The sequence below is a fragment of the Nelumbo nucifera genome, chromosome 7 (genome assembly GCF_055504915.1).
Source record: "Nelumbo nucifera cultivar China Antique chromosome 7, China Antique-T2T, whole genome shotgun sequence".
Classification (NCBI taxonomy): Eukaryota; Viridiplantae; Streptophyta; class Magnoliopsida; order Proteales; family Nelumbonaceae; genus Nelumbo; species Nelumbo nucifera.
The window spans coordinates 16159989-16186740 of NC_142655.1; the positions used below are offsets into that span (position 1 = coordinate 16159989).

Genomic DNA, 26752 nt, shown 5'->3' on the forward strand with positions numbered 1-26752 from the left:
GATGGCGAAAAGATTCACCAGACACCAGCACCTGTAGCGGTGGATGGTGAGCTTGCAGTAGCACTCAACACTTGTTTTCTTCTTCTATCCTTCTTATTCTTCGTTTCCTATGAAAAAAAGGGTCTCATCCTATATTTTTCTGAATTTTCTTTCTTTTTTCCTTCTCAAAATATGTTTTGATATGAAATTTATGCTTTCTTCTCAAAGTATCTTCAGATAATTTTTTCTGAACTGATATGCTTTTTTCTTCTAAAAAAAAAACAGGTGCTCATTACATATTCTTGCTTACATATTTTTTCTATATTTTTTGTACTTTTTTGTCTTTTCTGTATTTTATTATTTTAATATTTAGATATTTTTATTTTTTTCATGTGTTGTTCTTTTTCCTGTATTTTTTGTATTTTATTTAAATTTCTACGGTATTTTTATTATGTATAAGTATTTTTTGTTTTTATTTATTTATGACATACGAGTTGAACCGCTCAACCCGGATGGTTGAACCGCCAAACCGGAAAACGGTGCCCTGACCGATTCAGTCACTGGATCGGTTTTAAAAACCATGGTATAAATTTTTGGAATCCATACTTTTGTGCCTAATTGTTTAAATTAAGTGATCTTTATGTTAATCTTAGGTAACTTTTGATATCTGTATGTTAAAAAAAACCCATTTTGGCCCAATATCCCAAATTTTAACATTTTTATAATAAAAATTAAAAATTATAATATAAATTTTTATAATAAAAAATTAAATATAAAATAATATATATTACTTTTACTTGTAGAATATGCAAGGTGTTAATTAGTTGTAGGGCTGTTCACAAGTCGGGTTGGGTCGGTTTAGTAGTGTTTCTTCAACCGACCTGACCTGGTCGGGTTACCTATAGACCAAACTGAAGCCAACCCTCTATTAAGTAAAACCGACCTGGTCGGTTTGGGTTTCAACCAACTCCAAGCTTGCACAATGCACATGAAGTCAAAGTGCTAATATTATATATAATATTTCAGAATATATTTTCTAGAAATATATATTTAAAACCAAAACATACATACAAATATATCGAAATATATATTTTCTAATTTCTGGAAATATATATCTGATATATTTCAGAATATATATTTTTTCAAATATATATTTATTATTTAAAACTAAAACATCTATTTAACAGATATTTTTTTTCAGAATATATATTTTTTCACATAACTCGGTTCGGTTCAGTTTCGGTTTTCACATACAAAAATCGAAATCGAACCGAATTATCGATTTGTTCATCTTTGCAACCCGAAACCAACCGGTAGTGAAGAAAAACCGACCAACTCGGGTTGAATCGGGTCGGGTTGGTCGGTTTGGATTTATTTGTGAACAACCTTAATTGGCTGATTGGTAAGGTCTTTTGTTGGTTGTAGCAGAGACTTGAGACCGAGTACCACCTACACTTGGGTGTCAGGGGGTGTGCACATATACTTGCAAATATGTCATTATTTGACCCATTTGACAGTCAAACCGGTAAGCCACGACCATGAGGTAAAATAGTTAGCCTCTCGATTGGTTTTTAAAATACTGATATGAATTAGATAAAATCAGAAACAGAAAGAAACTGGAAATATGTTTTCAAAAATCAGACCATTGTGTCACAAGTGACCATTTTTCTATGCCATCAAGTGTCTTCCTTGCACCCACATCTCGCCATCAAAATGTGGAAAAACTTTGGTTGTTGGCCCTTCTTGTTGAGAGAGTTTCTAGTTGGGCACGTTATCATGAGAGTGGGCAATTTAGTAATTGTCCATTAATTTATTTTGAGTAAAAATAAAAGTATGTCCATGAATTGGTAAACTGCTGTGAAGTGTCCAACTCAAAAATTCTCTCAACAGAAAGGGTTATTGGCCCCCAACAGCTAAAGTTAACCTTCGGAATGTCATCTAAAGTGTCTTGGGTGGGGCAACGTATGTATTTTGTATGGGGGATAGTCAATGACATTATTATAATTATGCAGTATGATTTTTCAATATTTCTATATAATCTTTTATTAGAACACCAAAAGGTTAAGCTATTCTTTGAGGGGAAATATGTAGTTGAATGATGCTAAAACATGTAAAAATTAAACACGAGGTCCCCTCGACAAATATAAAGTATCTTTTACTAATTCATATGCCATTTGTTTGCTTTCATAGACTTATTACACCCAATCGAATGCTGCACGGGGCCTCGCCGACTAGTAGTCCCGTGACAATTGAGCGGTCTTCTTCTCGCCAATCCCACAAGGTCAATTTCATGAATTCAGCAACAATTCCTTGTCGGCCACGTTTTCAAATTGTCCTTGAATAATCTCGTTTGGTTTGACCAAACCCACTTCTCTAAACCGAGTTAAGATTAGTCTAAAATCCGGATTGAGTAACTAAGTGACTTATCCCCTTCTAGTCTTCTGTCATACGTATCGCATTATGTCATTAGACGTGTATAGACTAGATTTAATAATGAGAAATTTAGGTCCATCTCCACGTTCAGAGAACACAATTAAAAAAAAAAACAATGTCTTTGGTCCAACTACTCTTGTTGTCTTCCATGAATACAATCCACTGATCTGATTTCCCTAATCGGGTCGATCAGGAAAGCTTGTAACATGACCCCACGTGTTTCTGCCACGTGGTCAAGACATTTGAATCATAATCATTAGTCATTCTCTCAATCCGCGTCAGCCCTACGATCTACCTTGTGTTAGAACAGTTAAAGTTGGGCAAGAACACGTGGCAACAGACAGTGAGGGTTGAACAGGATGATTTATTAGTTTCTCTTAGATTTACGGATGGCAACAGACAGTGAAGGTTTTATAAATTTTAGACTTTATCTATCTTTCTAAACCTTCCAACCCATATTTATCCCAAAACTCTAGTGGGTTGGATTTTGAGAATATAAATTCTACCTGCATTTTAAAATGCAAACCCTTCCTCTGACCCTACTCTCCCCGAATTCAAGGGTAGGATGGATTGGATTTAGAATTCATATCTAATTTCCTATTATTTATTGTTATATAAGAGTAATAAATAATTAAAATAACATAAATAAATAATAAATTTTTTAATTATTTGATTAAGACATGTAGAAAACACATGAACTATCAACTATCTTTCACATGAAATTCCAAATATTATTAAATTCAGCATTTGGTATATAAAATTTATATGCTTTCCAACAACACATGGGTCGGGGAGGATCAGGTTTAGTCTAATACCATACCACTGTTTTCAAAACCGGACTGGACTAGATGGTTTGGACCAGAAAACCAGGAACCGGTCAGTCATTTTCCTCCAAAACCATTGATTTTGGTCAACAAATCGTTGAACCGATCGATTAATCGTTCGAACGGTTTTTGACCAATTTCTAATTTTTTAAATTTTTATTATTATTTTGTTAAAATAGGCCGGCATTCGGATCGAATAATTAGACCGTTCGAACCGATAACCGGACCCTTGACCAGTTCAATCACCAAAAACCATGTATCATACCCTATTCATACCGTACGGGTTGTAGAATCCTAAACCCCATCGGTAAGGGTGGATACCCACCGGGTACAGTAATCAATCCAACTTTGATTCCTGATAACTTGTACATTAGACAACTACGAGTCATTGAAATTAGCTACTTCAACTGTTGTCAAATGATCTGTATTTCGATTAAAATATCAATGCGCCTGATACCCTCAACTATTATCGGTGTGTGTTGATATGACCGATATCTTTTAATTTTTTTTACTTTTTGTAATTTTTTAAATATTAGAGGATCTACATATTATTTTAAAGTTTTTCAAAATATTCTTGTATTGATGTATCCAAGCGTATGATACACCGATATATCAATATTTTAATCCTCTAAATGACCTACTAGAATATCCATCTCTTCTCAAATATTACAGTTTATCATACAAAATGTATGCACGTTCAAGTTGTTTTATTATGAAATTATTGAGTTGTTTAATTTGGAATGATGTCATTGAACCGACTTTGGAATTTTTTTTGGCTGTTTGTTTATTTCATATCACAAATTGACAGGGGATTTCGGGTGGATATAGGGCAGGGTGTACATGAAATAGGACACGGTGAATTTCTAAATTCTCTAGGTGTTGTGTGTATATTTTTTTGTGCATTTTCTCAAAAATGTGGCTCATGGACGGGCTTGAACATGCAAAAGAGCCTATGGGCTAGAAAGCCTAGTCCATAATAAATTCGAGTCGGGCTCAGGATTTTTCAAAATAGTCCGACTCGGCCCAACCTATAGATTAAAGTTAAAAAACCCTAGTTGAATCCCTCTTCTCTTTCACCTCTTTCCAACCGAACCTCTCTTCTCTCCAGTCTTCATATCCTCCTCAGTCCTCAGTCCTCAGTTCTCTCATTCACTGTTCTCTTCTCTCTCTTGCTCTCTCTCTCGCTCTCTCTCTCTCTCTCTCAGACGTGAACTGATCACTGTTGAAATCACAGCTTACAAATCTCAGACACCGCAAACTCAGCTTACAGTCATCGGCGAGGCGACGAATATAGGCACCAACGGCGACAGTGAGTTCTCTGTCTCTCTCTCTCTCTCTGACACGAACTGGTCACTGTTGAAATCGCAACTACAGTCATCGCGAAATCGGGCTTCGGGCTCGAGCTCGGGCTTCGGGCTTTTTATCAGGGCCGGGCTTGGGCCCAAGTTGTAGGCCTGTTGGTCGGGCCGGGCTCGGGCTCGGGCCTAACAAATTTCCATTCATGAAGAATAAAAGCCCGGCCCGGCCCATGAACAGGTCTAGTTTAGACCATTAAGGTTGTGTTTGACTTGAAGGAAAAAAATATATATAATGATACGTAAAGAAAACCTTTTCAAACTTTTTATAGTTTTCCTTATCTTTTCCTTTAAATCAAATATTGTCTAAAAATAAAATGCCGATTTGAACCGGCATCATTGTTTTAAAAAATGGCAACGAAACCAAACATCCCCAAAATTTACTTGATTATTGATAAATGGTACCGCTGGCAACTAAAGTTTCTTAGAATTTGGTAAATGAGCGTCTCTACCGATACAAAATATTCTCTTCCTTTTTCCAACTTCAAAAGAGTGAAGGACAATATATGTACACCACATATTCGGAACATTTTGTTAATTGCTCCCGGCCCATTGTCCCAATGCTTTAAGTTGCCATAGCATCGCCTATAAATGTCGAGCAGCTGTGGATGGGTAAAAGAGTAATTTAAGCAATATTCTTTTAATTGAAAAGGCGAACAAGGACTGAATGAGATAAGGTGTCATAATGATGAAGCTCTACAAGCAATACAACTTGTTTTTTATTTAGAAAAACTTATTCAAGAGCCTGATATATTTGGAAGCAGTACAAAATGCAAATATGTACAATTTAAATACATACAAAATATAAAGTTTTACACTCTACATATTTGCATTTATAATTCTTTTAAATTCAACCTAATGTTGAATAGGTTTTATATTCTCTAACACACCTTCTCATGTAAAAGAAACTTGAAGTGTGAATAAATACATACCCATCCACATCTTATACCGAAATTTAATTTAATTATAATGGGTGCAACGAGATGCGAACACTAGACCATTTGGTAAAATAGGTTCTGACATCATTTAGGTTAAGTCCCTGAATATGCTTTAATTCTCTAACATGTCCAAATATAGTACGACCATTGCCCAATTTTAATCCCAGCTACCTAGGTCCTGGAAGAGGTATATTGAATGCATCCAGACATATTTTTTTTGTACAAAGTGGCCATCCACATGTTCAAACCCCATTCTCACGCTCGCTTGCATGAGATTTCTTTTTTATGTTTTATTTTCTCTTATTTCTTGTAGCCAAACACTGTATAAGGTGTTGGATTTTAATCTTATACGAGATTAAATCCAATGGGTTTGATTGGTTAATTACATGAGAAATTATACTTGCATACTTTATTAAAAAATTAGTTTTTTTCTTATAAAATCCAGTTTTGAACTTGTTCCACATTGAAAAAGTATAAGCTTTGTGTTTAGTATTTTAATAGGAGCTGATTTACACTCCTTAGAAATAGTAGAGAAGAGTAAGGGGGTTTGATACCACACAACGCGCGCGCGCGTGTGTGTGGCGCAATGAGGTGCTTTAAAGGCGCACTTTGATTTTGGTGCGTTGCTAACCGTTGATCACCATTGATGAGATCAACGATAATAATCATAATGTTTGAAATTGTGATTGTTCAAGGTGCCTTCTCTGAACCAACACCTACCTTTTCTTCATACTTCTTCATAAACTATTTAAGGAGCATGAATCAGACTTCAAAAACACACATTTTCGAAATCCACTTTCTCTCTCTCTCTCAGTCCGGTTTGCTACAATCTCACAGAAGGTTTCTTCGGAAATTCTTCAACTTTGCTGGTTACAGATTTTCACCCAAGGCTCTGTTGTATCCTGGGAACAGATTTGCTTGTAACACAACAGCAAACTCAATGAAACTGAGTGAGGGCAAATAACGTTCTAAAGAACGGTGTCTTCAGACGCACCTCAGAGCTTCTCCTCCAAAGTTATAATGACCCCATTTTTCCAACATAAGGCTTATCCCTCCCCAGTCCCCACAGCCTTGTTTTATCATTTAATTGAAAATTTTAAGGTAGCTATCCTTCTACCTGAATTAATAGTAAGGGTTATAAGGCTGTATTTGGCATTCTTTATTTTAAGGACTTATCTCGTTTTTACAGTTAAAACTCTATAAGTTTTTAATTGGATTTTTAATTGTAAAAAAAAAGGATAAATCCTTAAAATAAGAAATGCAGCCTAACAAGGAAAAAAACCGAAAAAGTGATTTGCATTAAGATTTGGAATAGGGATATTTCACTCTTTGTTTTATACATGCATGTGGAGGATGCTTGTCTTTCAAATTTCAATATGAGATGTGAAGGTATTTGTAGCATTTACAGTATTCACATAAACAGGTCTAAATGAGGAGAATAGATCTCCATTCCTAGTCTCACAATTGTATCAGGCCCTGATTAGCAGGATCTGTCTCTACAAACTTTAAACCAGCAGAGCAAAATTGGGTCTATAAATTTGAGACCAAATAATAACTGGGCCCAACTTCGGACCAGATTAGCAGCTACCCATAAACATTTAATTTCAAATTTTCTAAAAAGAAAGAAAATATATCTACTAATTTGCTCCTTTTTGTCTAATTGTATGCATACAATAAAATAAAATTTTTTAGGTGTATTAATACTTTTGCTAATTTTTACATGGTTCCCGATTATTGATATAAAACAAAGGAGAATTGGGCCGACAAAAGGAAACTGCCATTTGTTGAAACAAGCATAGGTCAAGGACAGATTGGCCTAACCCAAAAATCAGAGAAATGCAAGTAACCCAATTATCTATACATTCAAAGCCAATTGGCTACCATAGGTATTGTAATATCTCACTATACATTTCTAGATTAATTGTTTTTTATCATATGAAAAGCAGCAGTTGTGTACAGCCCACATTAAGAAATATTGAAAAGTACAGCAAACAGAATGTTGTGTGTTTGGTTAGCTACTGCAGGTTTCGTCTTCCATAAATGGCAATAATTAATCCTGTTTAATTGTGAAGCCCAAGCAACAAGCAACATTTTTACTTGTGTTGTTTTCTTATCTACTTTGGTTTGTTTTCAATTTTCTTTTTTCTTTTATTAGAAGCGCAGAGGAAAGATGTGTTCATGCAAAAAAGTTTAAGAAGCAGTAGCTGTTCACATCTTCAGGGCCAGGCTCTCAGCGGTTATGACAAGCAAAAAACTCACGGTCAAAACAAATTATATCAACATCAAAGCTGATGAAACAACTGATAGACCCTTCAATGTTGCCCTCTCTCTCTCTCTCTCTCTTTCAAGTAAACTGTGTATCATGGGTGATATTAACTTGGGTTTCTCCTTTGTGGTGCCTTGCTCTAAGGAAGTTTACAGAGGGTCTAATCGTCTAAGGCTGGATTTGACATTCCTTATTTTAAGGATTTATCTTTTTTTTTTGCGGTTAAAATGCACTTATTAAAATTAAGTTTTTAATTGTAAAAAATGAGACAAGTCCTTAAAATAAGGAATGCCAAATGCAGCCTAAGAAGAGTATGATAATCTACAACAAGAGAAGGGATGCCAATGCCTCAATGGGTTAGGTTTTGTGGTCTACGGCATGGTTTTCAAAACCGGTCACTCCATTTTTTCCTAAAACCGTTGATTTCGGTCAGCAAATCGCTGATTCGGCCGATTAATTGTTCGAACGGTTTTGATCATTTTTCAAAATTTTTTATTTTTTTGTCAGAACGGGACCCAATAACCGGAGCCCTGACCGGTTTGGTCACCGGGTCAGTTTTAAAAACCATGGTCCACGAAGTGGGGCAATGTGAAGTAAGCTAATGGATAAAAGACATTAACATTGTGTTTGGTTTGAAGGAAAAAATAGGGAAAGGAAAAGAAAGATAGAAAAACCTTTACAAACTTTGTATGGGATTTTTTACCTTTCCCTACCTTTTCCTCCAAACCAAACATAACCTAAAAGAAATTGAAAATTATAACATGACAAACTAGAAATTGAATAGACCATAACCCGAACCCTGATGGGTTAAGATTTCCTATGAGAACCCTGATCAAGGCAATCTGACTCTATAACTTTGAAGGCATCAGGTGGAACCCAACGATATGGCATGTTGCTTGAAATGGTATAAGGTAAAATAAAACCTCTCAGGCATTTTAAGACAGAAATGCGAGTTTCTTAAATTGATGAGTGGTAAAATTAGGAAGGATACATGTTTATAAATAAAGGCATTCAAAGGAATCTGAAAAAGTGAAAATAGTTCCAATAGGTGATAAAACGAGAGAAAGTAGATTGAGATAGTTTTGTCACGGGCACAGGACACATATCAACAACACTTATTAGATAAAGTGAACTATTACAAGCAAGGTTCAAAAGCGTATTGTATTGGCAAGCACTCGTAGAGAAATGCAAGGCTTTGGGGGTTTTGATTATTTTTTAGGGGGTAAGTGCTTAAAACCAACCCCCTGACTGATTTTTGGAAAAAAATAAAAAAAAAAGTTATGTAAATTCGAAAACCTAATATGCATGTTTGATTTATCGATACTTTGAACCTTGATTATAAATTGAAGAGATTAGAAGAATTAAGGGCAAACCCAAAAAATCTTGAATAAAAATACTAATAAATGATTTAAACATTCATATATATATATATATATAATTTAACAATTTATGTAATCAACCCCATATAATTGAGACAAGAATTGAATGGCGACAACAACGATGAAAACCTCCAAGCTAGACATTTATAGAGAAGGGAATGGTTGAGATAGGCTATGGCTATCCCATTAATGAGTTCCCCTCAAGCTTCATTCAGCCTATAGAAAGAACAACGGAGTTGCAAGTACTCTTTCCAGCAGTAGTAGTAATATATTATGGCAGCTCATGTTGTTGTAGGGCATAGACAAGTTCTGGGAAGTTACCAAGAAAACCATCTTTCCCTTGATTGTAGCATTGGAGTTGTATGTGTCAAGTAATCTAGTTCGGTTTTTTGTTTCTTCAGGGTTAAGGCTCATTTTCCTTTGCAGTGTTTTGTTTAATATCTTGGGAATTACAGGTGATGTCTGAAACATGTGTACTTATGGGCTTAGGTGATATTCATGTGTCTCCTATTTGTACCTTGAGACAACTCTTTGGCCGTGTTTGGTTTGACAGAAAATGAGAGAGAGATATTTTAAATTGTCTATCAATTTTCTGTTCCTCTCTTATTTCTTTCAAACCAAATATAGCCTTTAGGTTTTCTTTCTTTCTTTCTTTTTCCTTTTTTACCAGGAAGGTCATGAACCTACTGTTATTTGGAGGTATAAGCTAAATGACTTCTACTAAAGAGTTGGAAAAGAGTTCTATCTTCCCTTTGTTTTTATATGCAGTTGTTGGTGCATATGAATGATCATTCAATTTTTTTTGATAAAGACTTGTTTGTTTGAACTGCAAATTGCTGCAAATGTACGGGAGTGAAAATGGGTTGAGTGAAAATGGAAATTGAATCTGGCTTGCCTCGTTTCCTTTGTTTTCTTTTATACGGTAAACATGCATCTTTTTCCAAGTTTTACTTTGTTTTATGTGTTTGGGAGGAATAAAATTGGACATAGTGACAGGGCTATCAAATGGTCAGGCAGACCTGACAGATCCAAACCAAACCGACCCAATTACAAGATCTCGGTCTGCATTAAGAGTATAATTAATGACTTGGTGCAAAACCTGGCTCAGCCCGGTCCATAATCACCTCACCCCAACTTTACACGAGAGAGAGAGAATGCTATGGTAGGAAAAAGGTGGTGCAATTTGCATCTTTTATTGGGATGCAAAATTTGCATTGTTCACGAGTACAATGAGACAAAAGGTGAAATTTTTTCTTTTATAAGGCTATGTTTGGTTTGAAAGAAAATATAGAAAAAGGAAGGGAAAGATAAAGAAAACCCTTATAAACCTTGTATCAGTTTCCCTGTCTTTCACTTCATTTCTCTACCTTTTTCTTCAAACCAAATATAGCCTAAGTAGGAGTCCATACAACCATATCATAGTTACAAACAAACACACGTGGCAAATATGAACTGGTTCTATATTTTGCATTGGGTTTGGATTTGCACTGCAAACAAACAGAGCCAAAGCACTTCATTATTATAGTTTTTGTATCATCAAGAATGACGCGAAGGAAAAAGGCGATCTCTATTTCCACACTCACAAATCACAATTGGAGAAGCATTACTTTTAATATCATAGGGAATGAAATCTACTTCAAAGTACTAATAGGAAGCTATTCACTAGTTCAGTGGCATAGTTTCAGAGGAGAGAGCAGATAGTGGAGATAATGAAGAGCAAGGTTCAAAATTTCGACTAGTATCATATCTGCAGTTCACCGAAACCCCAATAAGAATTGCTTCAGATTTTTTTTTTTTTTTTTTATGATGAAATGTTTCAGATTTTGAGTAGTATCAGGGGTAGACATGCCTGAAACTGACCCTTGAAGCAATTTTGAAAAATTAAAAGAGAAACTAAATGTTTTTTTTTTTATTTTTATTTTTTGTAGAATAAACTAAATGGTATTGGGTGTATGAATACATTGAACCTTGATGAAGAAAAAGAAAATAAATGGTAGAAGATCAAATTGAGAAATTCGAATTAACTGAACACAATGACTGTTCAGCGGGCTGTGGAACCAATAATCAAATTCTACGCCAGTAATAAATTCATGGGTCCCACTATAAAAAGTGTAAATGCCATGTATTTTTTTATTGGCATGGAACCTTATAATTGATTCCACAGCCCGCTGAACACCAAACAGCCATCATATTCTCCTAAACCTAACTCTAAATTGAGGGAAAAACTTTGCCTGTTGGGGGCCAACAGCCTTTCTTGTTGAGAGAGTTTCTAGGTTCGACACGTTATCATGAAAGTGGACAATTTAGTAATTGTCCATTGATTTATTTTGAGTAAACCTGTAAATTGGTGAATTGCAGTGAACATGTCCAACCCACAAACTCTCTCAACAGGAAGGACTGTTGGCCCCCAACAGCCAAAGTTAACCCCAAATTGAGTACCTGATTTAAAGAATGTACACAGCACTGGGCCTAGGCTTTTGGAATGGGCCAATTCAAATTCTATCAACTTCTCAACACGAGCCCACTCAAGTTCTTCAATTGATATTCCATTGTTTTTATTGTTAGCAAGGGAATGCAAAGCTTCAATTGGAAAGACCTTTCAAAAAAAAAGTTGTTTTGGAAATAGCTAGTTTGCTAGCCTGATCTTGTAGGAAATGTATTAGACTCTATTGAATCTCTCTATATTCTGACTTTAAGGTCTGTTTCGATCAATGGAATAGGGATTTGGAATCAAAATCAGAATGGTTCCAACTGTTTGGTTGGGCAGAATAGGATTTTGATTTCTATTCTTGGAGCAATGGTATTCCCACATTTGAGGGAATAGCCATTCCAACCTCCCTTTAAGAATGAGAATCTCATTTCAGCAAAAAAAATTAAAAAAAAAGAGGTGAGTGACTTTAAAACCCTCTCAAATCTTATCTCGCTTTATCCAATCTTTCTCGAGATTTGTACATATCTTATAGAATCCGATTCCGATTCCTATCTAAACCAAACAGATAAGGGAATAGGATTCTGATTTACGGGATTCCGATTCCAACTACAAACTAAGTGAACCCTTACTCTTTATATCCTGACTACTTCTGTTGTGATTAAACATGATACTAGACAGGGCAACATGGTTGTGATTTATTTTTGCTGGCAAGTCGTCCCTCTTAGTTGGCTTGTAAATATTTTCAACTTTGAAGCTATAGTTAAATAGAAGTTTGTTTTTACCTAGAGAAAGAAAAGAATAGAAAAGGAAATACCATTTTGGCAAAAAAACATTACCACACTCTTAAGTGTGCATCTTTTAAAAATAAAGTGAAAAGGCTTTTGATTTTATTCTGAAAAAATAATTGTGTTCTTTCAACCAACAAAAATGTTATTAAAAACAAAACAATTTTGTTCTATACACCCTATTAAGCTGCGTTTGGAAAAAATGTAAATAAGTCTGAATGCAAATTTGTAGAGTGTAAAATTGTTCATATAAATTGTAAGATTGGGTTAATTTTGTACTTACAAATTTATCTTCTTACCAAAAAGACTTTTAGCTGTAATGGATGCAAACATGAATTCCAATAAAGCATATGCTTTTTTTTTATCAAAAGCCCACTTGAATGCAAATTTACTTATTTTTTATTGGTATACTTTTACATCTTATTATCAATGTAATTATGGATTGATCTGTTATTTGTCAATCATAAATGTAATGTTACCAAACACAGGTAAAAGTGAACCAGAGTGCAAATTTACCCTGAAGCAAGATTTACACTCCATTTGCATTTTTTCCCAAACGCAGGATTACTGATTTAAAGTTTTTCTTCTCGTACCAACCCACATTTAAATGGATTTGAAAACAATGTATAAAAATAAAGAAGAAATAATAGAAAGAAGAAAGATGAACTTGGTATTCATTTAACCAAAACCACCATTTGTGCTGAAATATAATATCAAATACTAGAGAACATATGTTTTTAAAATTAGAAATTCAAGAAAACGTTTCTAGTTTCAGCTTTGGAAACAAGAAATTCACCATACAACAAGGAACAATTAGAAAACCCAGTATGAAACCTTTGTTTTAAAACTCATAACCATGGTTTAAAGTATAAATATGCCCATAACAGGCGTATCGAGTGTTTCAATACTTAAATAACTTTTTTTGTTGTTTTTTAAATTATTTCAAGGGTCGGTTTTAGCCTTTTAAGCTTGTCTACCCCTGAAAGTGGTCAAATTCCAAAACATCCTTTATTTAGGGTTTCGGAAAATTACTGATACAATACAATATGCCTGATACAGGGCACACGATATCAAACTTTTGGACCTTTCTCACAACAAGCAAAAATATTCATATTAGAGAACACTCCCTTGGGCTGTGTTTGGTTTTCCTACCTTTCCTTTCCATTGTTTTGAAAGGTTTTACCTAAATAAAGACCTATGCTTATTTTTTATTTAAATTAGTTTTGAAAGATGATTTATAACCAACAATTACTTGTTTTTTGTTGTTTTATTACAATTTTTATTTGAATGGTGGAATGGTCGAACCAGATAATCAAACGATTGGACCTACGAACCAGATGAGGTAGGATAAATGATGGAACCAGAGACATACATCCCTTATATTAGTTGTGCCTTATGTGGGCTTAGACTCATTCATTGGTGATTGGACCCATATCAGAACACAAATAGGCCTAAAGGGTTGATTGAGAGCATACATGTTTATGGGCCGGGTCAGGCCGGGCTTTCACTCTTTATTAATAGATTTTTTTAAGGCTCGAGCCTAGGTCTCATAAAAAGCCCAAAGCCCGAACCCAAAGCCTAAAGGTCATACCGCTATTATTGCTGAGAGAGAGAAAAATTATAAAGAAAAAAATGGTATATATTAAATATTATATATTTTATATTATATAAATTAATCAAGCAGGGCTTTTTTGACAAATCCCGAGCCTGGCCTAAAACACAATCGGGCTTGGTGTTTTGGGCCCGTGGGCCTAACTACATGTCCAAGTCCAACCAAGGCGTAGGCCGAGCAGTCTAGCTACCCGGCCCATAAACAAGTCTAATTGAGAGTGGCTTTAAAGAAGCTATTAGAATGAGAAGTTTCATTGGATGGTCATTGGTAGGTGTGAACATTCGATTTATTCGGTTAAAAACTGAACCAAATAAATCAAAATCAAATTAAAAGAAAACCGAAATAACTGAAACCAAAGTTTTTGATTTGATTTTTGATTAAAAATCGAATTTAATATATATATATATATAATATTATATATTATAACTTATAATATATATTATGAAATTGAATTTCATTATAATACATTAATATATAAATATATAGCATATTATATATTATATGTTGTATATTGTATATTATATATTATATATTATAACCTATAAAATATATTATATATTATATAATAAATTTCAATTAATTCGATTTTTTCAGTTAACTGAATTACTAACTCTGAAAAGTGAAACCAAAAACTAAAATTCCTAAAAAGCGAATTAACTGAACCGAATTACTCAAAACTCAAAAAAATTAAAACCAAAATTTTGACGGAATAATGCTCACCCCTAGTATCTGCACCGAGTGAAAGCTACTTGAGCTTTCCGGGTGCATCGGGCCCACCGTGCAAAGCCAGAAGCCGCTCAGTGAAAGCCCTGCCAAATGGGCATATATGATATATTCGCGTGCGTTCGTGATTGGTGAGAACTGAGAAGGAGCTAGAACGTTGGCTCAGGGAAAAAAGAGGAACTATAGAATCATAGAATGTTATCGAATTGTCAAAGTCTCGAAGCATACAGAAATATTCCTAAATTACGAGAGGCTTCCACTTCTTCTCTATAAATACCGAATGCATCCCCCATCTCTGCATCGTGAAACGGTGAAATCTTCCAGCACTCTTCAAATTCAAAGGCTTCCGCTCGTAGTTAGCAAGCGTTTCAATATCTCTTGACTATTTTTATTTTATCCATTTCAAACAGAAACCCTGAAGCAGAGATGTCGATCATCCCAAGCGTTTTCGGCGGCCGACGAAGCAACATCTTCGATCCTTTCTCTGTGGACATTTGGGATCCATTCCAGGACTTCACCTTCGGCAATGCTCTCAGAACCCCTCAATTCTCAACCGAAGCGGCAGCATTCGCCAATGCCCGCATCGATTGGAAGGAGACTCCAGAAGCCCATGTCTTCAAAGCTGACCTTCCTGGCCTGAAAAAGGAAGAAGTAAAAGTCGAAATGGAAGAAGGTAGGGTCTTACAAATCAGTGGAGAGCGCAACAGAGAACACGAAGAGAAGAACGATAAGTGGCACCACATCGAACGCAGCAGCGGCAAGTTCCTTCGTCGTTTCCGGTTGCCGAAGAATGCCAAGGTGGACCAGGTGAAAGCGGCGATGGAGAATGGAGTTCTTACTATAACTGTTCCAAAGGAAAAGACAAAGAAGCCGGAAGTGAAGGCTATTGAAATCTCTAGTTAGAATAAATAGTGTAATACTTCCATTTGGTCTGATGAATGCATCGTAAAATTACAAAATGGTGAAAGATGATGTTTTATGTGGAGGATTGAGCATGAATAGAAAAGTATATAAATTGTATAAAACTTATTTGATCTAATGTTTAAATAAATTTAGCGTTCAGTTTTTTTTTTTTTTTATATGAAATGGAAAAGTGATATAATAATTGCTTCAGTTCAATTGTGTTATCATTAATTGTTTTCATCACTGATAAAAAAAAATCATTAATTGTTTTCCTTCTTTGTATTCAGTGCTTCTTAGTTTGGCTTTCCGGTTTGTTAAAAAATTGTTAGAAGTCTTGTTCAATCAAGTATTTCCTACCTCTTGAACATGTTCATAAGGCCAAGATTATTTTAGGGCCAGTTCAGAACCATGTCCTTAGCATCCAGGGGAAACTCACAGATGAGCTATCTAAGCTCAGAATTGTGTCATGAATTTCAGAGGATTCCAGTAGGAGTAGGAGGACACCTGGTTGAAGAACATTAATAGTGAACACATCAATTGCATTTTGTATTTGAGTCATATGCTGAGAAAAATCCGATCATAGAAGTATCAATAAGCTGCAATTTTCTGGTCATGATGATGGTGTATTATTGTTTTCCTTCCAGTCACCCATCCAAAGAATAAAAAAAGAAAATGAAATGCCAGGCACAAAAAAGACATAAAAGCCGTATAGAATATATATCTTTTAGAAGTATAAAGTGAAAACTCATTCAATTTGATTCTGGAAAACAATTTTGTTCTTGCAATCAACAAAAAAGTGGCTATAAAGTTACAAAATATAGAATGTATTAGATAGTGTGGGTGAGAAATTGGATGATATATTTTTAATTACATTTCTCCATTACACCACACCTGTAGTGTAATGTAATTGAAAATACACCATGCTAAGGAAAAAATTAGGTAGCCTAACCACACCACACCCACCCATATAGGTGTTTTGTAGGGTGTGGTGTGGTTCAGGCTTACCCTTCTATTTTGATTGTATATATCTTGGATACACTACGAGATGATCTACAACATCCGCCAAGAGTAATATTTTTTGTTGTTAAGCAAAATACAAATTAATTTAATATTTGATCAATTTAAATATAGCTAATACAAATTAATAAAAAGTTAACGGGTGAATTCAAAAAAATTTAATAATGACTAAAAAATTAAAAATAATATAAAAATATATAACACACACATAGAGAATTAATATTCAAGATAAATAATTAACAATAAATCAATTTAGAATATTAAAATTAGTAAAAACATAACAAAGTCAAATTCTGATTTTGAATACCAATTAATAACAATTGTAATGGTAAGACAAATATTATTAATTAAATATAAGATAAAAATTTAAAAAAATGTATAATTTATTACACATGCAAAGTACTGGATAAGGAAAGAGGCATGTGGTGTGATTGTGACCATGAGATAATGGCGTGGCCAATGTTTTGGGGTGTGGTGTAGTTCACACCATGATATAGTGGGTTTTAAACCAGAATGCATTAGAGTGGTGTGGTGTGTTTTGAAACCCAGTATTTCGTGGGTTCACTATATTACACAACACCACCTTAGTATGTGGCACACACATTAAAAAATTAATTGAATGAGAATTTTTTTCCAAGTTAATTAAGGTTATGTTTGGTTTGAAGGAAAATGTGGGGAAAGGAAGGGAAAGACAGGAAAACCTTTACAAACCCTTGTATTGGTTTCCTTGTCTTTTCCTTCATTTCCTTACCTTTTCCTTCAAACCAAACATAGCCTAAGGGAACTCTTAATGAAGGGGTATTTGTCACAAAGTGAAAGCTCGGGCAAGTTTGCAAATGAAAGTTCAAAGGGTCTATGTTATTTTCCCAAAACTTTATTATACACATACCATAATATTATGTATACCATATTACTAGCATTAGTGGTGTTCACTGGTTGGTTTGGTTCGATTGCAGGTTGTTTAGCCAATCGAATTGGCCTGGTCGGGTTGGGTTGGGGATTTAGTCACCCGAAACTAACCGACCATTAGTGAAAATTAGCCAGTTTGGGTTGTATCGATTTGGATTGGTTTTCAGTTTGATCAATTGGCTCAAAAGATTTAAAGTTAAAAATTAAATTCAAAATTTATAATGGTATTAATAAAAAATAAATTAAAAATGTAAGTTTACAATATAAAAATATTTTAAATTAGGAAATATGGGAATATTTCCCACTTTCCTATATTAAAAATTTAAATTTAAAAATATAAAATATTAATATAGATTTATAGTTGGGTTAGTTTGATTTTGATCAATTAACAAATGGCCTAACCAAAACCCACCTGACATGATTGGATTGGGAAATTGTAGAACCAAAATTATTCAAAAATTCTAGAAAACCGACCAACTCAAGTCAAATTGAGTTGGGTTAATTCATTTGGTTGGTTTTATTAGTTTGATAAATAGCCCTAACTAGCACTTGTTCAAAGCTTTTATGGATCATATCAACCCACATTTAAATGGATTTGAATCCAAATGTATAAATTAATAAAAATATAAAATGTTAAAATAAGAAAGGTGAGATAGTAGTAAAGGTTTTTAAAACTGAATCGGACAACAAACTGGTTAAGGGTCCAGTTCTTGGGTTGAATGGTCCGACTGTTCGAATCGAACAGATGGCCCGTTTTAACAAAAAAATAAAAAATAAATAAAAAACAACCAAAACTGTTGAACAGTTTGACTGCCCAAATCAGCGGTGTACTGACCAAATCAACAGTTTTTGGCGAAATAACGGTTCTGGGATAAAACGGAATTGATTGTTCCCACTTTTTCTGGTCCGATCTGGTTTTGAAAACCATGCTAGTAGTAGTATCCATTCAATCAGAATCGTTATTTGTGCCTTGTGAAACATTTTTGAAGCTCAGGACAAGAAAAGCAACTACCCCTTAAAGAGTTGAAGAGTTGATCCACCCATTAAGAAATGAGATTATTTGCACAGGGAACTAGCAGCTAGGACGGTTGCCCCTTTGACTATTTTAAGCTTATTCTTTTCTTTATTTAAAATAGGTTTACAAAGACAAGTCTGTAACCATTTATTTTGTTGTTTTGTTATAAACTAACAATTCTCATTGGAGCGAGTGAAATGGTCGAACCAGATAATCTGACGGTTGGACCCTGGACCAGATGAAATATATATATAGGAAGGTTTTCATGTCAAAAAGCCTTACTCAATGAGACACATGGCCCTCCTCCAATGCCTGTCTTTTCAAACCCATGTATCTTATGAGAACTTAATTTTAGGAGACAAATTAAAAAATTCTGTTGCAACCAACTCATCCCCACGTACATGTTAGACTCCAAGTCACGTCCAGAAACCTACATTCTCATTCAATCTATCAGTTTCAAACTCTAAATTCTACTCCAGTCTCCACAGTCTTTGCATACGATCTTCTCCAAAAAGTTCACTTCATTGGAATTCTTACTTGGATGTTTGCAACTTCAACCACTTAGGTAATTTTACATTTCATCTCCCTTTATCTTATATGTATAGAGCTTTGAGTTTCAGTTTTGGCAAACATGTTTCAATTTTGTGTTTCATTTATTTTATCACGTTAGAACTCTGTTTTCGCAATCTTTGTCTCATGAATTCTATCTCATGTCAAAACATTTATTTGAATTTCAAAACATTTGTTCCAACAAACTCAACAGCACCCCCTGCATCAAAACTGCAACCAAGAAACTTCTATGTGACCCGCTGGTAGCCAAGAGGGGAATAGCAAATAGCAATTGTCGGCCCAAATCATTACCGGAGAAAATAGGGCCCTCTGAGAAGAAAACCAGATGTTTTTGTTTTTATTACTATCGACCAACAACTACTATTATAATGTATATGAGATCGCCGACCACTGGTAATCAGTTATGGGTTAACACCAGTGGCCGGGAGGATCATATCAAGGTAGAATACGGCGGCTCTGTTGAAAATCCATGCCTGAGAAGAAGGTAGAATCTGAGCCGTTTGTTTTTTTAATACAAACAAATACCGGTTGTTCTTTAATGTTACATGAGATCGTTGGCCATGGGCAATCACTTATGGGTGGTCACTGGTGGCCGGGAAGTTCATACGACCAGTGTATAGGAAGCCAGATACGAGGTGTTTTTTTTTTTAAATACAAGCAACCACTGTCTCTTATTTAAGGTTAGATGAGATCGTCAACCACCGGCAATCACTTATGGGTGGTCTCCAGCGGCCGGGAAGGTCATACTATCATTGTTGATGACGTCGCTGATGGTCGAGTTTCGCACAAACCGTTGCCTGAGAAGACAACGGTTCAACTGAGAATACTGGGTCGCACTACTTCTTTTGTACACATTAATTAGTTATCAATATTTATAAATAATAAATAATAATATTAATAATAATCATTAATGATTATTCATAAATGCAAAATAATAATTAACAAATAGAAGAAATAATTATTATACTTGGTTGGAAACCAATTTGCTTTACAATAATAATCATTATTAATAAGAACAATAATAACAATTATAAAAATCACTAATTAAAAATAATAGTATTCTTTAAATAATTAATTAAGTCAATATTATAAAAGGAATAATCTTAAATAAATATTTCATTGATTACTAAAATAGTTAATAATATTATTAAATAACAAAAAATATTAATTAACTACTAAGATAGATTAAAAATTCGTAAATGTGCTTAAACTATTACAAATTTATTAAATAATGAATTAGCTTAAAATGATTAAAAAATAATAAAAATGACTAAACAATTAATACAAATGTTGGAAATCAAACTTTAGTGAATTTTCCTATACATAGTATGGGGCCATTCACTAGCTAAATCTTTGTAATTCAATTTCTTAATTTATATATAAATATAATTATTAAGTAAATAGTGAAATTTAAATAAAATATATAAATCAAAGGAAGGCTTTAAGGTTACAGCCCCCACCATTCAGACACTTGGTTTTTTCAAATTTAGACACGTGTCATTTTCTGAGGAGTTCTTAAAGCCCACACCCCACTACCACAATTTAGACAAGTGGATTTCTAATTTTCTAGAAAACTAGACATGTGGCAATTTCAAATAAATTTCAGTTAAAGCCTATAACCCACTACCCGGCTACAGCTCCCCACCATTCAGACTCATGTTCTTCTCATTTTTCTGGAAAGTTAAAGCTCACAACCTACTTCTACCATTTTCAATCCATTCATAAAATAATGCTAAAAATACAAAAATAATCTGACTACATTCTATCAATCTCATTAATCATCAACCCTCTAATTATCATAACAAGAAAAGCTATCAATTTATTACCGATTCCACGTACTTATGAGTCACCGGTTTCAGATTATAAATGGGCCTAAAATTCAAATCCATGTAAAATATCCATCTGTATCACGGGAAGCAATTATGGTGGGCCCCATATTTTTTCTCGCGAGCGAGCGTTTGTTATCGGTGAGAAGGAACGAGAATGTTCCCACTATTCCTAATACGAAAATCTAGAGACATACAGAAATTTCTCAAAATTACGACAGTCTTCCTCTTCTTCTCCATAAATACCGAACGAATCCCACCACTTCTGCATCGTGAAAATTTCCAGCTCTCTTTCGCTCATAGTTACCAGCTAGCAAGCGTTTCGATCTCTCTGTGACTGATTATTTTCTCCATTTTCAATAGAAACCCAAAAGTAAAGATGTCGATCATCCCAAGCATCTTTGGTGGCCGACGAAGCAACATCTTCGATCCCTTCTCTATGGATTTCTGGGATCCATTCCAAGACTTCACCTTCGGCAGTGCTCTCACCAGCCCTCAATTCACAACTGAGACAGCAGCATTCGCCAATGCCCGCATCGATTGGAAGGAGACTCCAAAAGCCCATGTCTTCAAAGCTGACCTTCCTGGGCTCAAGAAGGAAGAAGTGAAAGTCGAACTGGAAGAAGGTAGAATCTTACAAATCAGTGGGGAGCGCAGTAGAGAACACGAAGAAAAGAACGATAAGTGGCACCGCGTCGAACGCAGCAGCGGCAAGTTCCTTCGCCGGTTCCGGTTGCCGGAGAATGCCAAGGTGGACCAGGTGAAAGCGGCGATGGAGAATGGAGTTCTTACTATAACTGTTCCAAAGGAAGAGACAAAAAAGCCCGAAATGAAGGCTATAAAAATCTCTTGTTAGGATAAACGGTGTAATACTTCCATTTAGCGTGATGAATGCATTGTAGCATTTACCAATGGTGTGAGATGATGTTTTATGTGCAGGACTCAGCATGAATAGAAAAACGTATAAATTGTATAGAACTTGTTTGATCTAATGTTTAACCAAATTTACCATTCAATTTTTTTTTATATGAAATGGAAAAGTGATATAGTTGCTTCAGTTCAATTGTGTTATTTTTCTATGCAATTGAGGATTTTTGTAGCTTCAATCATTAATTGTTTTCTTCCGATGTAACTAGGAGAAGATCTGTAACCTTTATGGACTCTCATATATTGTTGCACTTACATTTAAATAATTCATCTTTGTATTCAGTGCTTATTAGTATGACTTCGGTTTGTTTAGGAATTAGAGAGTTGCACCAACTACTAAGACTGAAATGGCGTCATGCCTGATGCAGTAAATGCTATATGAAAAATGCTCATGGCCTTTGCTTCCTATTGTTAGAAGTTTTGTTCAATCAAGTATTTCCTCTGGAACATGTTCATAAGGACAAGATTGTTTTAGGGTCAGTTCAGAACCATGTCCTTTGCATCTAGGAGAAAAATTGCGTAACTCAGAGAGGAGCTATTTAAGCTCAGAATTGTGTTATGAATTTCAGAGAATTGCAGTAGGTTATTACTTATTAGGATGATTGCTAGAAGTGGAAATTGGACACTGCTTCCTTGCATGGCTGAGAAAAATCAGATCATAGAAGTTATAATCTTTTGGGGCTGCAATTTTCTGGTCATGATGATGGTGAATTCTTGATTTCCTTCCTGTCTAAAGGTTTTAAAGGTAAGTTCTTATGCATTAGGTGCGTTTGTGATGAATAAGCAGCATTTGGTAGTAAATCTTATCTGTAAGAATAGTCATTGACTTGAACCATATCTGCTTCCTCAAAAGGATTACACATCTGCATATTTAGAAACCTTTCTGCATACTTGGTCATGTTGTTGTAATTCTGTCTTGTTCTTATTGTTTTAGTAGTAATAGAAAGGGATGGCAGATTTGGTGCGGGTACCTTGAAATCTCTTTAATGATGTTTAAACATGGGATTTAAGTGGAAGAAGACGGTTCCAAGAGAACATTGTGCTTGAGTGCTGTCCATACGTTATTGCACAAGTATTTAGTATGAACAATATGAGAGATATAGGGAGGATAGCTTAGGATTGATATTATTTTCAAAATGTTTCTTACATGTTATATGAATTCAACTTTTCATATCAAAATAATTTTCAGGATATCTTCTTCAAACAAATTTATGTTGTTTCACCTTTCAGTGGTACATTACTGGATAATCTTCAGAAGAACATGGATGCTAAAGGAAATGTGGTATCTAGTTTTGCTGGTGCCTACCACAATGCACTAGGAAGAACAATGGAGTTGCAAGTACTCCTACTAGCAGTATATGTAATACTAGGACAGCTTTTGTGTTATAGAACATGGAAAATCTCCTGGAAGTCACCAAAAAAACATCATCTCCTGGGGTAGTGTGATCCTCCCAAAAAAGTTCTTGTCTGCATCTGTACCTTGAGGTAACTCTTTAGGTTATTTGATTTTTTTTTTCTTCTTTTTAGCAACTAGGTGAGAACTAGTTCTGCATTCTGCACATTTACTTATAGTGTCAGATTTTGAGTTTACCCTGACCTGACCAATTGACACTTGAGATTTGACAGCACCCCATTTATAAATGATCAGATAAAATGGAAGTAGAGGCGAGATTGTTTGTTTGGAAGGAGTAAAATGGAATGCAGGTTGGACTGGTTGACCCATTATCTGGCCAAATTGAATGTGTATCTTTTACCTATCAAAAGAAGAAAATAAAAGAAATGCCATGCTGGCAAAAAACATAAAAACGATCTAGAATGTGTACCTTTTGAAAGTATAAAGTGAAAACACATTCAGTTTGATTCTGAGAAACTACTTTGTTCTTGCAATCAACAAAAAATTGCCTACAAAGCTACAAAATATAGAACATGTTTTCACTTCTCTGCTATTTAGCATATGTCTATGTCACACAATCCCAACTCCACCTTCAAGGCTCTCCATTATCACTCTCAATCCTCTTTCCAGACAGGAGGATTAACTTGTTTTCTCCCTCAGTTCTCTGACTTTGATGTTATTATCAAATGTCATGGCGGGGTTATCTCTGATTTGGGAGTTTCTTGTGGTATTTGTGTTTTTTATTCTTCCAAATCTTTTATGTTGGCTTGGAGGGAACACAGTTCTAGCTGAACTTTTTGCTGTTTTTGTGGCTCTTTTGCTGGGATGTTCTAACAACTGGAGGCGTATTTTAATTCTTCTTGATGCAAAGAATGTGGTTTCTTTTTTGGAATCTGGTTATCCGTCTCTTTCGTGGGAACTACCTTGGTTATATATGACTGTATATGCTCTCTTAAAAGTTCTTGTTATACTGTTAAATTTGTTTATATTCCTACAACTATGAATTGGGCGGCTCATTAATTTGCTCAGCTTTCTAAGCTTTCAGAAGGAAGTTTGTCTTATGGAGCCGCCCTCCCTCTTGTATTGAACAGTTTGTTGCATCTTTTTGTTAATACTGTACTTTTTTTACCTATCAAAAATTATTGGTGTGTATCAGACGCTTTCTTGATGAGCAGTACATTTCCAACTTTTGAACCCATCGACTTTAGGGTTTTTGTCATAGTTCAAATGAATAAGAAAATGGGTAGTTTGGATGTTTAAAAATTTTAGAACAGCTGAATAAGAACTTTTTTTACCCAAGGGGTATTTCTCACAAAGTGAAAGCTTAGGGAGTATTCTATATATTCATTTAATCAAAATTATTATTTGTCTTATGAAACATAATATCAAACAAGAGAATATGTATTTTTAAAACCACCAATTCAATAAAACATTCATGGTTTCCGATTTGGAAACAAGAAATACTTCACAGAACCAAGAGCATGTTTTCTATGTTTTTGTAATCAATGCTTTTTTTTAACATCAGGTATAGAATCTTTGTTTTTTTAAGCTCAGACAAGAAAAAAAAAAAAACAACTCCCCCTTAATGAGTTGTGCCAAGCTTAACTGAGCCCATTAAGAAATGAGATTATCTGCACAGGGGATCTAGTAGATAAAAGAGCTTAGAGTTTATGGGATGGTTGCCCACTTGCCCCTTATGAACCGAGCCATATATACTATTTTAAGCTTATTCTTTATTTAAAATAGGTATTAAAAGATGACTGTAACCATTTATTACTTGCTGTTTGTTGTTATGTTACAATTCAAATTTGAGCGAGTGAAATGGTCGAACCAGATAACCTGAGGGTTGGACCTGTGGACCAGATGAAGTAGTATAATGATGTAACCAGATGAGAAGTAGTATATTAGTTCTATGTTGCGTGGGCTTCGACTTGATTCATTGGGCCCATATCAAATTATAAATGGGCCTAAAATTGAAATCCATGTAAAATATTCGAGCTGTATTTGTATCACTGTAGAAGCCCAATTGCCCCTTTGGTATCCGTGGGCCCCATGTTTTTCTTCGCGAGCGTTCGTGATTGACGAGAAGGAGCGAGAATGTTCCTAAAAAATAAGAAAATCTGGAAACATATACAGAAATTTCTCAAAATTACGAGAGTCTTCCTCTTCTTCTTTATAAATACAGAACGAATCCCACCACCTCTGCATCGTGAAATTTTCCGGCACACTTCAAATTCAAAGGCTTCCGCTCATAGTTGCTAGCTAGCATTAGCAAGCGTTTCAATCTCTCTCTCTGTCACTATTTTCTCCGTTTTCAACAGAAACCCAGAAGCGGATATGTCGATCGTCCCTAGCATCTTCGGTGGCCGACGAAGCAACCTCTTCGATCCCTTCTCTATGGATATCTGGGATCCATTCCAAGACTTCACCTTCGGCAGTGCTCTCACCAGCCCTCAATTCACAACTGAGACGGCAGCATTCGCCAATGCACGCATCGATTGGAAGGAGACCTCAGAAGTCCATGTCTTCAAAGCTGACCTTCCTGGGCTCAAGAAGGAAGAAGTGAAAGTCGAACTGGAAAAAGATAGAGTCTTACAAGTCAGTGGAGAGAGCAACAGAGAACACGAAGAGAAGAGCGATAAGTGGCACCGCGTCGAACGCAGCAGCGGCAAGTTCCTTCGTCGGTTCAGGTTGCCGGAGAATGCCAAGGTGGACCAGGTGAAGGCGACGATGGAGAATGGGGTTCTTACTATAACTGTTCCTAAGGAAGAGACGAGAAGGCCTGAAGTGAAGGCTATTGAAATCTCTAGTTAGAATAAATGGTGTAATACTTCCATTTAGCCTGATGAATTTGTTTTCGTATTAGCATGTAGAGAATGGGGTAAGAATGTATTTTTGTGTGCAGGGTTGAGGTTCTATAAAGAAATATTCGAAAATTGTATAGAACTTGTTTGATTTAATGCCAAAACCAGATTTAGCACCCAAAAGGAGTTTGTTTTCTGATGAAAATGACATAAAGATTAGTAAATTTACGTTTTCTGATGAAATGGAAAATCTCTTGTGGTTTTGTTTCAACTATGTTGGTATTCTGAATTGAGAATTTGTTTGCTGCTGCTTCAAAAGAAACATAGTTGGGTTTTATTTGACAGATAGCGTGGAGCCTGCTTTGGCCATCATATGTTTGATGTATTTGCATCCAAGAGATGAGTCTAGTTAGAACAGAACTAGAAATCTAGGGAGAATAGCGTCGGATTGATGATATTATTCTCAAAATGAATTTATACGGGCTATATGAATTCAATTTTTCATTTGGGTAGTATTACATCAAATATCATGAGGAATGAAATTGACTTTTCAAGTTTTAATAATTCATGTTAATATTTTCCTTGAATGCATTATACATGTAAATTGAAGCAAAGACTAGTTCCCCAATCCTACTCATGAGAGTGGAATTAGCATTTATCAAA

At 35.0% G+C, this 26752-nt stretch overlaps 3 protein-coding genes across 3 annotated transcripts; all 3 read left to right on the forward strand.

Moving 5' to 3' along the window:
* The first annotated feature begins 14926 nt into the window (after positions 1–14926).
* On the forward strand, positions 14927–15837 carry LOC104607800 (17.8 kDa class I heat shock protein-like). The gene has a single exon (XM_088891825.1). The coding sequence runs from the start codon at positions 15152–15154 to the stop codon at positions 15626–15628; it is 477 nt and encodes a 158-aa protein (XP_088747951.1). The 5' UTR covers positions 14927–15151; the 3' UTR covers positions 15629–15837.
* A 5324-nt stretch (positions 15838–21161) lies between these two features.
* Positions 21162–26272, forward strand: LOC104607801 (17.8 kDa class I heat shock protein-like). The gene has a single exon (XM_088892209.1). The coding sequence runs from the start codon at positions 21345–21347 to the stop codon at positions 21819–21821; it is 477 nt and encodes a 158-aa protein (XP_088748335.1). The 5' UTR covers positions 21162–21344; the 3' UTR covers positions 21822–26272.
* Positions 25623–26360, forward strand: LOC104607802 (17.5 kDa class I heat shock protein-like). The gene has a single exon (XM_010273517.3). The coding sequence runs from the start codon at positions 25623–25625 to the stop codon at positions 26097–26099; it is 477 nt and encodes a 158-aa protein (XP_010271819.1). The 3' UTR covers positions 26100–26360.
* Positions 26361–26752: the final 392 nt, after the last annotated feature.

Bases quoted from the DNA above. Each gene is read 5' to 3' on its own strand.
- LOC104607800 (XM_088891825.1), top strand. From the start codon at position 15,152: ATGTCGATCATCCCAAGCGTTTTCGGCGGCCGACGAAGCAACATCTTC.
- LOC104607802 (XM_010273517.3), top strand. From the start codon at position 25,623: ATGTCGATCGTCCCTAGCATCTTCGGTGGCCGACGAAGCAACCTCTTC.
- LOC104607801 (XM_088892209.1), top strand. From the start codon at position 21,345: ATGTCGATCATCCCAAGCATCTTTGGTGGCCGACGAAGCAACATCTTC.